Source organism: Falco cherrug, chromosome 7, assembly GCF_023634085.1.
Source record: "Falco cherrug isolate bFalChe1 chromosome 7, bFalChe1.pri, whole genome shotgun sequence".
Classification (NCBI taxonomy): Eukaryota; Metazoa; Chordata; class Aves; order Falconiformes; family Falconidae; genus Falco; species Falco cherrug.
The window spans coordinates 2,491,812-2,506,975 of NC_073703.1; the positions used below are offsets into that span (position 1 = coordinate 2,491,812).

At 59.5% G+C, this 15,164-nt stretch overlaps 1 protein-coding gene across 1 annotated transcript in view; it reads right to left on the bottom strand.

The window, feature by feature from the left end:
* Positions 1-758: 758 nt before the first annotated feature.
* CSPG4 (chondroitin sulfate proteoglycan 4) overlaps positions 759-15,164 on the bottom strand; it is a 28,732-nt gene continuing 14,326 nt past the window's right edge. The window contains exons 3-10 of the mRNA XM_027802884.2: positions 10,804-14,385; positions 10,023-10,502; positions 9,396-9,572; positions 5,796-5,994; positions 5,461-5,595; positions 5,142-5,296; positions 4,111-4,294; positions 759-3,746 (exon numbers count right to left, since the gene is read on the bottom strand). Of these exons, the coding sequence (XP_027658685.2) occupies positions 1,834-3,746; positions 4,111-4,294; positions 5,142-5,296; positions 5,461-5,595; positions 5,796-5,994; positions 9,396-9,572; positions 10,023-10,502; positions 10,804-14,385 (6,825 nt within the window). The 3' untranslated portion in view covers positions 759-1,833. The remainder of the gene's footprint in view (positions 3,747-4,110; positions 4,295-5,141; positions 5,297-5,460; positions 5,596-5,795; positions 5,995-9,395; positions 9,573-10,022; positions 10,503-10,803; positions 14,386-15,164) is intronic.

Consider the following 15,164-nt stretch of genomic DNA (forward strand, 5'->3'; position numbering starts at 1 on the left):
CATGGTGGATGCCACCGGCTTCCCTGCAAACCTCCGTCTCTCGTGGGGGTATGTGACTAGCAAAGATAATAAATGTGGCGGTGCAGGCACAGAGCTGTGATCTGAGGGAGGGAGGTGACGACATTCCCTCCGCTCTGTGCGGAGAGGTTGTCCCAACCTTTTGGGAGCAGCGCTTCCATGGCAAGCACTGAGTTGTGGCGTGGGTAGCCCAGTCCTGCTGTCCCCCTTTTACAGAGGGGAGAGGATGTCACTTGCCTCTGAGCAGAAGGAAAGATAAATTTTTTTATTTTTTAATTTTTCCCCTCCTCTGGATGGGGCAGGAGGAAGGTTTTGGAGGCAGGGAGGTTGCAGCAGTGCGTGGGCTTGGCACCCATTGGCACCAGCTGCCTGGGGGTGAGAGGGCTCGGAGGTGCCATGCCTGCCTCTGCCGTGCCCTGTCTTGCCTGTACTGGGGGGTACGGGGCTGCCTGCCCACACCCTGGTGGCTGTGGGTGCTGGTGAGATGTGCTAGCACCCGCCAGCTGGAGCGGGGCAGGTGTGATTTACCACTCGGCAAACGTCTGGCACTGTAAATGCAGCCAGGAAAACTGCTGGCATGGTGCAGGCAACCATCCCGGTTCTGCCGCAGCCTTGGAGTGGGACAGCACGGGGTGCTGGTGTGGGGAGGGATCACAGGATGGATTTTACCCTGGGTGAGAGGGGTGCGAATGTAAAACATCCCCCGTGGTCCCTGGGGGCTTGCTTCAGCTTCCCATCGGTGTTGCAAGAGCGGGATGTGCCCTGTGATGAGCTTCCCAGCTGTAGCAGTGCAGGGTATTATTGTTGGGTCCCATCCTGAGCTCAGTGCTCAGTTTTTCCTCTGCTCTTCCTCAGACAGTTTCTATTAAAGTTTTTAGGACTCCAGGCTGGGGAAAATTTGAGCAAGAGCCTGGAGTTTGGTCCGTTACCTCCAAATGTCACTCTGCAGCTTGCTGGGCTTTAAACAGGCCTGGCAAGGGGGACGGCTTACGAAAACAGTGATGCACCTCGGAAAAGGCACTTTATTCTGTTTACTTCTGCTGTACTGGAGTATACAGTGGAAAAACGCGCTGGCTCGGGTTCTCCACTCTCCTCTCTGGTTTCACGCCACCCAGGTGAGCTCCTGCCCCCCTCCCTGCCCAGGGCATCCTACCTGTTGTGCAACCCCCTCCCCGGGGCTCAGTGCAATCTGCTTTATGAAGCACACGGCAAGCACGCAGAGAAAGAGCAAGACGGGGTTTTTTTTCCAAGTGGGTGGGGATTTTTAAATTCCCCTGGCATTGGCCACAGAGTTTTTTCCGAGCCTCTGCTCCAGTGTCTCAGCCCGCCTAGCCCTGGGGGATTTGGGCAGCTTCATCCCCAGCCTGACTCAGCGCAAGCTGCTCCTCATCCTCCCTCTGGCGCCAAGAGCTGCGGCAAACACCTCCGCAGCGATCGGTGCTGCCCATGGAGGAGCCACCACTGGACCCTCCTGGGTGGCTCGGTGGGGACCGGTGCTGTCAGGTCCCCTCCAGCACTGCGGCCACCGTCGGGTGGCCCAAATGAGCACCCAAAGTCAGCGTTCCCCAGGGATGCTCGGGCATTTTGCCTACTCCCACTTGCTTATGCAGTGTCCCCCTCCCCTGCCCAAAGCTACCTGGAAATTTGGGGCTCCCGGGTGGGCCGGACGGGCAGCCCCCATATCCCCAGGGCCCTCCTACATCTGCAGGATGCCAGCTCCCAGGGAGAAGGAGGACAGCTGGGAGGAGGCGGCCGACAGCGCTCCGGGAGGGTGTGGACCCCCAGGTGGTCTCATTGCCCCCGTGCCTGAGCCCTTCACACCCAGTACTGGTTGTTTTTCAAGGGAGGGTTGGAAGTCCGGCAGTACTGGAGGAGCTCAGGGTCTGGTGGTGCTCCAGGACCTGTGCCCTGGGGTGGTGGACCCGTGCCCTTGCCCTCCGGGGCATTGACAGTTGTTAGGGGGATGCCTTGGTTGGGGTCCATCCTCCGGAAGGTCTCCTGGTCTGGCACAGCCCCGTTCTTGGCCTTGGAGGAGGGGGTGCCCTGGACATGGTGCTTCCCTGTCTTGTTGCGCTTGTGCAGGTAGAAGAGCAGGGGCAGGATGAGGGCCAGCAGGAGGAAGATGAGGCAGATGGGGATGATGATGCTGAACATGTTGGCCTCAATGAAGCTGAGGAAGGTGCCCCCCTCCACAGGGCTGGGGCTGGTGGTAGCACCGGGGCCCTGCCAGGCGGTGGGTGGCATGCCCAGCTCGCTGGCATTGAGGCTGCTCCGTGCCGTGCCCTGAGGCTGGGGCACTGGGGATGAGGGTGCCAGGGGGGCTGTGAGCAGGGTGACACCGTAGGCTTTCGAGGTGTTGTAGGGCTCAGTGCTGTACTCCAGGGACGCTAGCGCTGGTGGCACGCTGGCGGCTGCCAGCTCAAAGGCAAAGCTGTCACTCTGCAGGGGCTGGTCAGTCTCCCCAGCACCCAGCACCTCCAGCCCAACCAGCCCTTGCTCCAGCTCACTCTGGGTGAAGGTCTCGATCGGGGTGGTGGGTTGTCCTGGGTCCCTGGAGACCCTCACGAGGCGGCTGGCACGGGGTGCCCTGCGGATCTTGAAGACTGGGATGCTCTTGGTGTGGTTGGCCAGCTCGCTGGCATCAAGGATGCTGGTGTCCAGGAGGGCTGTGGTACCCCTAGGCCACAGGCTGCCCGGCTGAGCCTTCACCAAGGCGCGGACCATCACATTCACCACCCCGGTCCTGTTTGCTGCCCGCGACATGGCGAGGAACTGGAAGTCATCCTCAGGAGAGGTGAGGTCAGTGAAGGTGAACGTCACCTCTCCACGGTCCAGCTGCTTCTGTGAGAAGCCCCGTGATGGCTTCTGGTTGACCTGCACTTGGCCAAACCTTGGGTCCTTGGTGATCCTGTACAGGGCATTGCTGGCCCCCAGCTGTGCAGCTCCCAGGAGGTGACGGTGGGACATGGCAGCCCTGTTCAGGTCTTGGGGCACCTCCAGCAGCACTGGGCTGGCAGTGGTGCTCTCTGCCGGCAGCACCTCGATCTCCAGTGAGGTCAGGGTGGGTGGATGGTGGCCATCGGAGAGGCTCAAGGCTAAAGACCCTGAGGTATGGCTCCTGGTGGCAACAAACACCACATGGCCTGCTTGGACATCTGCTTGGGTGAAGTGGTTGATGGGCTCCTGTGGGTTGTGTGTGTTGGCCAGGTGGCCAGCAAGAGGTCTCTGGAGGACGCTGTACACCATCTTCTCTGGGGACCCTGATGGGTCTGCCACATCCAGGTAGTCCCGGGATAAGGTCACCACGGAGCCTGGTGAGACCCGCAGCACTTCTTGCTGCTTCAGCACCTGCGGTGGCTTGCTGCTGCTGCCGGTCACCGTTATATTGAAAGCTTCGGAGATGACCACCCCTTCTTGTGGAGGACGGATGGACTGCTGCGCCCGGGGCTGGAGCCAAGCCTTAAATCTGAAATGGTCTTCAGAGATGCTGTCTCCACCATGGGCATATGCCAGGCGCCCTGCAGCCAGGTCTGACTGCAGGAAGAATGGCCGGGATCGCTCCAGGGGCACACCAGCCACCAAGAGCTGCCCATGAGCTGGCAGCCCCGTCACCAGGAAGACAACATCATACGCAGCCCGCTCGGGGACCAGGATTTGGCTCAGGAGGTTGGAGGCATCCAATATCGAGGTGCCGATCTCAGCCCGTTGAGCCCGTGAGAGCTGGAGGCCTGGGGAGAAAAGGGAAAACCCAAAGGTTTCTCACCCCTGGCAGGAGGCAGGATCTGCTGGAGAGCAGAGCAGACCCGGACAACAGCAAGTTAAAGCAGAAAAAGGAGGGTTTCAAAGATATGGAGAGGGATGAGAATCAGCTCGGACTTATTAGTCCGGAAGATGATGGGGGAAGGAATTGTGCAGAGAGCCCGTAAAAGGACAGATGCGGTTTTAGATGTTGCTTGACATCATATCAAAGCTCGTGCTTGGCTAGCCATGGGGAACTGCACAAGGGTGTCTCCTTCAGACAAACAAGCCCTCCTGAAGTCTGCAGACTTCAGGAGGGCTCGTTTGTCCCTTGCTTCTCCTTTTCTTCTTTACCTGCATTTCTCCATAGCAGAGTTGAACGCTGGGGACACCTCTCCTCAAAGGAGATCAGCACGAGGAGGATGAAGGAATCGGAGATGGTTGTGGGAGCGACCACGCGGAAACGGATGGCATCTTGGGCCAGCCAGAAGGGTTTCTCTGGCATCTCGTGCTGGTAGAAAATCATCCTACTGTCAACCTAAAAATAACAAAAAAACCCTCAGTGAGCTCTGCTAAATGGCAAAATACCCAGAGTGGGTGTTACCGTGTGGGAAATGGGTGCATCTCTTTCATCTCTGGTGTGATGGGCACCGTAGTGCTTGGGGGGGACCCTGGTGATGCTGTGTTAGAGCCAATGTGTGCACCCTGGGCTCTTATCTTGTCTCTGGGAAGGAGCAGCCAAGCCCTAATTAGGTAAGAAATGGGGATCATCACCACCCAGGACATAGTTGCCACTCTCAGGAGCTCCCTGTGCCTCCCTGTCAGGATGTTTCTGTCCAGCAGCTGGGGAAACTGAGGCTCAGAGGAAGGGCTGAGCTTATTCAGCACCCTCCAAGACCTGGGCCAGGCTTCCTCCAAGGATGAGCACAGCATCGGGGAGCTTGCACGCTTCTGAGTGATGGTTAGAAATAAGTCCTTCGCTGTGCTCTGCAAAAGCTTGGCCCTGTGCGAGAAGGGTGGTAGCAAGGCTTTGCTCAGAGCAGGGGTGAAAGCATCACACTTGGCTCTTGCTGTAGGCAGCAGCCAGGGTGGCTGGGTCTGCAGCAGGGAGGTAGCCTAAGAAGAGGGGATTATAACTCCCTGAGCCTTGCCCAGCACTAAATCCAAGGTTGGTGGCCATGGTAAAGCCGGCGCTGGGGCAGCAGCTCCTAATCCCTCTTAGCATCTGTTGGCAGAGCTGGGAAAGCCATGGTGTGGCTGCGGCCTGGCTCTGCCTCCTGCCTGGGATCGGGTGCCTCTGCCCAGGGTCGGGCTGGGACCCCCGGGCTACAGCGAGCCGCGATGGAGGGCTGTGTCTTGGGATGCTGGGGGAGGCAAAAGCTCACCTGGGCTTGGGTGAAGTTCCTGACTTCCTCCCCCTGGGAGGTGCTCAGCCTGCCCAGGCGCGGGGCTTGCTCGATGCTGTAGTACAGAGCGGTGGAGCTGGTGGGGCTGTTGCTCACTGCCTGCAGGTTCTGGCTGGTGATGGGCTGCAGGGCACCTGGAAAGCATGTTAATTACGGACTTCAACCCATTGCCTTGCCACCTGCCTACGGCCTCTGCCATGGGCATCTCTTGGCAACGCTCAGGCAGCGGGTAATAGAAGGGTCCAAGGGCCCCATTTGCCATCAGACTGGGAGGATGGGGGAACGTGCCTGTACCCACCTGGGCAGACAGTGAGGCTCTGCTTCTTGGCCAGGCTAATGAGGGGCTCTCTCTGGGCCCTGACGAGGAAGAAGTGCCCAGGAGACAGGTTCTCACCATCCCACAGGTCGAAGGCAAAGCCTCCATCCAAGGGTCCTGCAGAAAGCACAAAGCTGGACATTTACAGGGGGCAGAGGGGGCTGCAGCCCCCCATTAACTTGGTGTGGTTTTAGACCAGGGTGCTGTGTGATGGAGTTAGCATTCACTTTGGTGGCACAGGGCTGCCCTCCAGCAGTGTCCCCTCCCTCGGGTTGGGGGTGATGCAAGGGGACTGGGGCACCTCAGCCCTGCCCTACCTTGGTGCACAAAGAGGATGAGGCCGTTGTTTATCTGAGCCTGGGTGAACCGTCGGACCTCAGCTCCAGGGGCTGACCTCAGCACAACCTTCCCGTTGGCTGGGGGCTGGATGGAGTAGGTCACCTCCTCTGCTGGGGAGTCCTCGTCCTCAGCACTCAGGATGTGGGGGCTGATGGCAGCCGTGGCACCTTCCTGCAACTGGGGGATAAGAAGAGGCTATAATCCCCCTGGGATGCTCCCAGCACCTCTCCCCTTTCCCCTAGCCTGTTCTGGATCCTGTCCCCACTCAGAGAGCTCTGCTGGGTGCCTGAGCACATCCCAGTCCAATAAGGGTGCCTTGTCCACATGCTGGGTGATGCCTCCGTCATCTGGCCTCTTCCCAGCCCTGCGTCACCCTGCACCGCTGCCGTGTTTGCCAGCACGTGTGCTGCTGCTGGGTCTGTGCATCTGCACGGCACGAGCATGCAGGCGAGGGTGAGGGCTTGCCCTTCCGTGCCTCAGTTTCCTCAAGGACAGGAAAGGGAAGGAGGCACAGTGCTGGCACAGCCTGTGGGGCTGGGGCAGAGGCTGTGCCTTTGACAGATCTCTCTCTCCGTTGCTCTGCAGGGGAAGGGCTTTTAGTGGGGTCCCCGAGCTCTGAACTTGCTCCCTGAGCTGCTGCTGTGTATGTGATGACGGCAGCCCCGTCTCTCTCCAGCTGGGTGTTTCTCCTAGCTCATGCTCCCAGCAAAGCAGCCATCCCACCACCCCCTCGCAAGGCTGCAGCCAGCCGCCCCCGGCAAACCCTCCAGGAATGACAAGCATGTGGTGAGCTCAGGGTCACTGTGAAGCTTCCCAGGGTCTCGTCCACCCAGCCAGCAGTGCGCTGCCACCCCAAAGCCCTGGCATCTCCCCTTTCCGGCTGGAGGCAACAATTTTCCCCGCTCCTAATGCTGTTCCGTATCTCAGTCTCCGCACACCATGGGGATGAATCCTGAGCTGCCAGACAGGTTCTGCCTGCACACTCCAGAGGTGCCATTCTCCCTCAGGATGCCCCAAAGTGGCAGGGAGCACGGATCGAGCCTTCCTGCAGCTCGTGCAGGGTGGAGGGGCAGGATGCACTGCATCCCACCACATCATGAGCCTGGCCTGCATCCTGCAAACCCACAAGACAACACCCAGGTGCTGGAGGAGCTGCTCAACTGGCTGTGCTGGGTTAGATGAGCTCTTTTCTGCTGTTTTCAGCTGGCCTAACCCAAAACATTTCTTGAGTGGGTGTGGGTGCCGACAGTGAAATTAAATCCCTTGGGCAGTCCCTGCGGGTTAGCAGGAGGCAGGCTGAAAACACAGCTTTGTAGAGATGGGATGAGGGAAGTGCTGCCGGACACGCAGCCTGTGCAGGGGCCGAAGCCTGCGTGCACTGAGGGTTTCAGGCTGCTCCCCTCTCCCCAGCACCCACAGCCAGGTCACTTCAGTGCCTATTGGAATTGCAGTCACACCTGGTGCCAGGGAAAACTTGTGGCCAAAGCCCAGAGAGGTGTTTGCAGGCAGCAGGGACCAGCAGCCCCAGGGCATCGCTGCTGGCTGGGGACAGGCACATGCGGTGGCTCAAGAAGGTGCTCCAGCATGGAGCTCGTCACCGAGAGCCCATGCCACCAGGGCTGACCCGCTTCGCCACGCTCTCCGTCCTCTCTGAATTATTAAAGCCTCCCGCCTGGTTCCTGCTCTCGCTTACTGGGTTTATTATGTTTGCTCAGCCTCTATGTCGCCTCTGCTCTGCAGGAGAGCGAGCGAGGAGGCAGCGGAGCAGCGCCGGCAGCGTGGCCGTGTTTCCCTGCAGCAGTGGAAGCGTCTCTCGGTGGCAGCCAGCCAACCCAAAAAGCCGCTTGAGGCAAATCTGCCTGGTCCTTTGCTGGGGGCTCTACTTGGGGGTCTGAGCCCTGGCTGCTGCCTCCCTGGCCCTGCGTGGACCCCGCACCCCGGCGCTGGCAGGCGCAGGCAGCAGAGGAAGGCTTTGTGCAATCTGTCTCCTGGACCCGGCCTGACCTTTAAACGCTGAAGTCATCCCTCTCCAGAGCACAAACACAGCAGGGCCGGGCCCCTCCTGAGCCCCGGGTTGCTTTAGCATTGCTCCTGCCTGGAGCAGGGAGCCTTGCCCAGCCCCAGAGACCCTCCTGCGGGCAGCCGGGTGCTGCCCTCACCCCTCCCCGGGCCGGGGGGTCCCCCCGATGGAAAGGCGGGTGGACTGCTGCCTCAGAGTTTATTTTGGGAACTTCTTTCTTTTCACCCTTTTTTTAGCATGGTGGCTGGGATGGAAAGCCATGCTCCCCTAAGTGCCTTGCAATCACTGGGCTAATGGGCTGGCTAAAAATAAGGCAGGGAGGGAGCCTCCTCCTCCCCTTGCACAGGGCCAGCTCCGCGCCGCACGCAGGAGTGCATGGCTCTGGGGGCAGAGCTGCCTGCCCTGCCTGCCTCCCCTGCTCCCCACTCCAGCGGCACAAAAGCCCCTCTCTGCTCCCTGAGGACCAGCGCATCCTCAAGGATGCTCCACGCTGGCTTTGGCAGGCCGGGCCGAGGGACTGACACGGGCCCAGCAGCTGAGGGGTTAACTTTTCCTTGCCGGGAGGGCAGCGTTTTGGCACAGCTGGGGCAGATCCTGGAGACATCACTTAGTGCACTAGAAAAGGGATTTGCTGGGAGGGGGCTGAGCTTGCTGGGCTGGGGGTGTAACAGAGGCAGACTCAGCACCAGGGCTGGCTGCGGGTGGGGGCACCCCCAAACCTCTGCCTGCCTCTGGGCCAGGCAGCCCCTACCCTTCCTTTGGGCATCTCCTCCAGAGCCCAGTCTCCCAGACACCTTCCCAAAGCCGCTGTGGTACTCCTGGTGTGATGATCCTGATGGAGGGAGCTGCTTTTCCCTGCTGCCAGCCTGGGAAATCCTGGGATGAGGATAGCCTGGGGGGTGGGGGGGAATGGTCCTGCTGGGCTGACGGTCCTGCATGTTTTCTAATAATTTCGTTGCTGCAGCATTAGTGATCCTGAAGGGAGCAGGGAGGTGCCTGGGGCAGAAGGTGGGATTTCAGCACCAGGTGAGCCCTCTTTGCTCCTGACTTTTTACTGAGGTGGGCATAAGGAGAGGTGTGACTAAATAAATTAAGAGAGCTGCCTAAATAAATTAAGTATTTCCAGTCTGTGCTGATGGAACGTGGGTAAGCTGCTGTCGTGCTCCCCGGGGATTGCTCCGGACGTGGGGAAGGGCGCCCCGGGGAGGGGAGGGGGATGCGGGCTGTGCGGGGCGATGCTCCCACCTTGCGGACGGTGTCAGCATCGGCACTGCGGAGGGATGGGGCGGAGGGAAGGGAGGGGGGAGGGGGGGACGGGGGACGGGACAGCCCCGTCTCCGCCTCCTGCAAAGCCTCGCCCCGCCGGGAAAGCACCTCCCTCCCCCGAGCCCATCGCCTGCCTCTGGGCTGCGCTCCGGCTCTGCTCTGCCCCGGTTCGCGGCGGCTTGGGGGGGGTCCCGTGGGGTCCCCGCGTTGGTCTGGCCGCCCCCTCCGGGTACCTTAGCGCTGAGCACCCGGGGCCCGCTGGGTGCCCGTCGCCGTGGCCTCGCACCCTTACCTGCAGCCCGGCGTTGACCCGCAGCCGGGGCCCCTCGGCGCTGCGGGGCAGGATGGTGACGAAGAGGGTCCTGGGCTGGCTCTGCCGGTCCGGCGCGGAGGCGTTGGCCAGGACGGTGAAGCTGTCGGCCCGGGCCCGGGGTCCGTCCTGCCTGTACTGGATCTGCTGCCTCTGCACCTGCGGGGCAGGGGCTGGTGACCTGCCTGGGGGGCACAGGCCACTGCCCCGCTGGAGGGGGAACCTGTGCAGCCAGCCTGGGAGGGGGGAGCAGGCTGGCCACCCGAGGCATCCCCGTGGGGTGCTTCCACCACAAAGACGGGGAGCGGGATCCCCATGGGAAGCAGACCTGGAGCCCAGCATGGGTGCTCTGCCTGCGTCCCCACCCTGTATCCCCAGTGACATTTAAAAACACACCTCGGGGGTTGATGCGTGCCTTGGCTGCAGGGCAAACCCACCCCTCCAAACCCCTCCGTCCTGAGGGCAAACGTTTCTGATGCGTACAGGAGCCCTGCAGCCCTCCCCAGCCCCTCCCAGTGCCGCTGGGGGCTGGAGCCCACACTGGACCTCTTCCCACCCCCCCCAGGGAAAGCTGTGTGGTGGGCAAGCGGGCACCCCTGGCCGCTGTACCTCGCTCCAGGTGAAGCTGTGCAGCCCACCGTCCTCGGGCCGCTGGTTGTTCCGGAGGGTACCGAACCGCGGAGGCTTGAGCACCCTGAACTCTACACCAAGAGCCGTGTAGTAGGTGTTTGGGATGTTGAGGATGCCTGTGGAGAGGGTAGCATAGCCGCCTCCCGGCACTGTGATGTTGTGGACATCCAGGGGGATGGTGATGGGGAGTATGACCAGGCTCACCACCACCCCCTCCAGGGGGTCTGCACCACCAGCTGTGATGTCCACGACAAACTGGTCATGCTCCTCCTTGGGCTTGGAGTGGAGGTAGAGGACTCTGCCGTTGTTGATGTCCTCCTGGGTGAAGGACTGGATGGGGTCCAGGCTGGGCTGCTCGTTTGAGTCTTGCTCGTGCTGAAGTGTTGCCAGGAAGCCGGAGGCTGGGGGGCTGCTCACCAGGTAGACTATGTCTTGGGGAGGGATCTCTTCGTGGGTCACCTGGCAGTGTGGGGGAGACAACGCATGAGTGGGGAGCTGCTGCCTGTGAGGTTGGGCCTGCCCCACGGCCCACCGCTGTGCAATCCCCCGAGACTTTGCTATGGGATGAGCTGCAAGAGTCACCTTCTTGCCGAGGCCATGCCTGAACCCCACATCTACCCCTGGGCAAAGCCTGACAGGGGCATGAATCCTTTGCTCTGGGCAGGTGGGAGTAAAATGGAATCCCGCTGGTGGTTATCCTAGTTTGGTGGCCAGGGAAGTGATGCAGGCTTGGGGAATGACTAGAGAAGGGGATACTTACCAGTAAGTACTCCTCCTTGATCCCAGCTGCTTCCCCCTGAAAGACGTGGATCTCCTTGTGGTTGACTATGCGCAAGGGGCTGGGATGGGTGTCCAAGAACACGGTGATGGCCAGCGTGTCCTCCACCGCCACCTCGTTTGCTTCTACAGTGAACTGGAGCTCATCTCGGGTGTTCCTGCTCCCGTTGTGGTGGTAGGAGATCTCTCCTGCTAGCAGGTCCCTCTGGGAGAAGGTCACGATCGGCTGCTCCCCTCTCAGCACCGTCCCCCACCTTGGGGGGGTCATTATCAGGAACCGTATCTCTTCATCTGATCTGATGTCCATATTGGTCTCCAGGCTGAGGACAGAGGAGTCGATGCTCCCTCGGCTGCCTTGGTGGATGACTAGACCAGTGTTGTTGACTATTTTGATGTAGGGGTCTGATGCCTGTACTTCCAGGAGGGCCGTGGTTTGGTGGAGGCCATCTGAGACCTGTAGCTGGATCCAGCCCCGGTCGGCCCCCGAATGGACAAAGAGGATCTTCTTCTTCCTCAAGTCATCTTGTGTGAACCGATAGACCTGGTGGCTTCTGTCATCGGCGGACACGATGCTGCCAAACAAAATGTCCTTCCTTGCCAGCACCAGCTGCGTGTCGGAGAAGCCAGAGTCCTTGTCGGTGAAGGCAATGTCATCTGTTGTCAGCAGGTGCTGCCCATTGCGCACCACGTTGAAGACCTTGTTCACTACCTGGACCGGGCTGTGGTCATTGACGGGTTGGATAGAGACCCTGAAAACACCTCTCACCTCCTCCGCATCGGGCTCAGCGCTGCCCTCGCCCTGCCTGATCGCTACGAAGGGGATGTCATCCTCCAGCGTCTCAGAGTCATCGTGCTGGTACAGCAGCCGGCGGTGGAGGATGTCATCGTTGGTGAACTCCGTGATCTCCTCTCTGGAGGCCGAGCCATGGGATGCAGCCCAGGCCAGCCTCCCATGTGCTGGCCCCTCAATGACTTCGTAGAGGTAGTCCATGCTGTTCATGCTCTGTACGAACAAGTGGTCCTTGGAGATGACAGCTTGCCCCCCTTCTGGCACAGTCAGGAGGACGTTGGTCAGGGCTGGTGCGTCGGGGTCCCCACCAATGCTGATTGTGTACGTATAGACAGGAGAGTGCTGCTCACCAGCACGGATGCGAAACTGGAAGGTGTCCTCGGCTTGCTGAGAGTTCCTGATGGTCACGCTGTAGCTCAGGTGGTTCCTTTGCAGGTCGTCTTGGGTAAATCCAAAGCCTTCGGTCAGCCTGTTGCCCAGCAGTTCCAGGTTTCCCTTTTTGGGAGCCTGGATTATCATGTAGTGGAAGGGGACTGGGGCGGAGTTGGGATCTTCCAGCATCGCCTCCAGCTCCTTACTGGTGATATTTCTGTGCCGCTTGTTCTTCATCTGGAGGGGGACCATGGTCCTCATCTTAATGGTGGCTCTTTTAATCGTTACAAGGAAGGTGTTGTTTCGCAAGACTTTCCGCCCTACCTGGACTTCGAATCTCAGCTTCTCCACACTGTCTTCCAGGCGGTGCTCCGGGTCTGTGCTGAAATACTGAATGCGCCCTTGCTCCAGATCTTGCTGGTGGAAGGACTCCACTTTTTTCCATTCCCCTCCCATGCTCCCTTGCTTCTGGACCTCACCATACCGTAGGGGCTCTGTGAGGATGTACAGGATGGCAACCCGTTGTTGCACTGCGTTTGTCTCTACTGACAGGTTGGCTGTGGTAATGCGTGCAGCACCTCCTTGGGAGATGGAGAGGCCGGTGTTGTTGCGCAGGTGGATGTCAGGGTCGATGGCGAGGATCCTCAGGGTGGCAATGGGGCTTGGGGCTGTGCCATCACTCACCTGCAAGGTCAGCTGTAAGTTTGTCCCGCTCTGGTGCACGTAGGCTATGTTGCCTGCTTCCAGGTCCCTGCAGGAGAACTCTTCGATGGGCACTCCAGGGTGAAAGTCATACTCCACATAACCCTCCTCCATCTGCTGGCCACCGTGCAGCTGGAATTCAAGGTCATCACAGGACGTGTCATCATCTAGGACCTGCAGGATGTCCGTGGTCAGGTGTTTCCGTGTGTGCTTCAGGATTGTCATGTGGTTCCCATGGGGAAAGATCACCTGGGGGGCATCATTGATGGGGTTGATCATGATGGGCAGCAGGTACATCTGCCCCTGCCGCAGGCACTCTGGGACTCCTTGCTGGGCAGTCACTGTCACCTCTAGCATCAGCTGGTCCATGGGCCCCTCGGAGCCGTCGTGGATGTATTTGACTTTCCGATTCACGATGTCCAACAGGGTGAACTTCCTTCTGCTCCTGGACCCAGGAATGTCCAGCTCCAGCTGGCCATGCCTGGGGTCGTTGGTGATGCTAAAGAGGATTTGGGACTGTCGGATGTTTGCAAGGCTCAAGTCTACTGTTGGCTGGGCGTGTTTCCACTCCAGATAGGCCATACCCCCTTCGGAGACAATGAGGGGGCTGACGTGCAACAGCCTGCTGATGTTGGCGAAGGCAGGTGGGAAGCTGTTGTCTGGCTGACACGGTTCTGCCACCAGGCCTGGTGCTCCCGACCAGACATCTGGAGGTGTGGAGGTGGGTGCCTCATCCTGCTCATACACCTCATCGTAGTCCCAGTAGTGCTCCTGCTTTCCACAGCCAGATGTGATGTCCTTTGTGATCACGGCATCTTGCAGACTCCGCCTCTGCAGGTTTATCCGCAGGTCCTCCAAGCAGCCAACAAATGAGTTGTTGGTCATGGTCCACACTGAGATGAAAGCAAGATGATGCTCCCTCAGCCTTTGCAAAGCTTTTTCATTCATACCTCCAATGAAGAGATTTCCCTGAAGGTCTAGGTAGTTGTTGATGCCTCGGTTGGACGTGGATGAAGCATAGTAGTCTATTAGGATCTCAAACTTGTGGATGTCTGTGTAGACTTTGACGTAATGCTGCTGCTCATCACTGATGAAGACATTGTTGTGCAGGACGATGATACCGTTCCCCTTCTCAACAAATCCTCTCAGGCGCCCGTTGAAGATCTCCAGGTAGAAGAAGTCATTTTCCAGCCCTGCATGGTAGATGAGGGGTGCCTGGGTGATGCTCGTCATTATCACAAACTCAATGGTCGCTTCCTTCCTTGCGTCCCAAGTGGGAAATGCGATGTAGGAATGTGGTCCCAGGAACCCAAAGGGGTCCTCGGGATCTGCAGAGAACTGCGTGCTGCAGCCTTCCTGGACCTGGTGGAAGATCTTGGAGCTGCCATCAGAGGACAGAGGGGAGAGGACATCCAGGCCATTGAATGTCACTAAGTGGAGGCAACCTCTGAAGGGTGAGCTGGTCTCAGCGAGGTATGGTAGGTCAAGGCTGCCGGTCCCGCCGGCATAGAGGCCATACTGGATGTCCAGCTCCCTTACTGGCCCCGGGATGTCCACAGAGCTGTTGAAGAGGCTGTCAATGGTCAGCATCATCCTGCCATCTTCCACCAGCAGCTCCACATCATGCACCACCAGGTTATTGAGCTGCAGCTCTGCCGGGGACTGCAGGGTCACCTCCTCGGACCCCAGCTGCAGCCTGGCCTGCAGGAAAGGACACAAAGTGCTCAGCCCAAGTGGGGTGTTATCTGCCGCACAGGAGACACCTCTGCACCTACCAGAAATACCCTGTGAAGCATGGACCCGTAGCGTGGGGGCTTGCAGGTGTTTTGGTCCCTCAGTCCACTGATGTGTGCCCTGCTCCTCCCTCACGCCCCTGTGCATGCCCTCTCTGTCCTGGTCTCTGAATTTCTCTCCTTTTTCACTCATTCTCAGCATATTCCAGTCTGGGGGCTGCTTCCCTGAAGTCTTCCATCTCCCAGTCCCACAGCTGGGCTTTTCCTCTCCCTGCACAGAGGGATTCTGCCAGATGCTGGCTCCTCTTTCCTTGCTCCATCCTTCCCCTGCTGCCCTCCATCCCTGCAACCCGGGCTGCTTCCAGCCCTTGCCCTGGGAGCTGGCAGGGGAAATAGCAGGCTTGGTTCCCCACGCACAGCAGCTCGGAGCCTGCCTAAGTAGAGGGTTGGCTGATGGGCCCTGAGACATATGGTCTGCATTAGGGAGACCTCTGGCCAGCTCCTTGCTTGCTCTCCTGCTTTAGTTCAGATGTGGTTGGTGGCCCAGGCCAGGCTGCAGGACAGAGGCGGGATGTGTGCCTCCGCTGCTCCTGGCACTTTCCCTTCATGGCGGATGCCAACGCCGTAACCACGAAAGGGAATTTTATTCTTCTGTCCTGATCCCTTCCCATGCCCTGGGCTTAGTGTGGTGGGACAGGGGAGACCTCTTCTTTCTCTGGATCCTCGTCTCATCCCTTCTCTTCACTA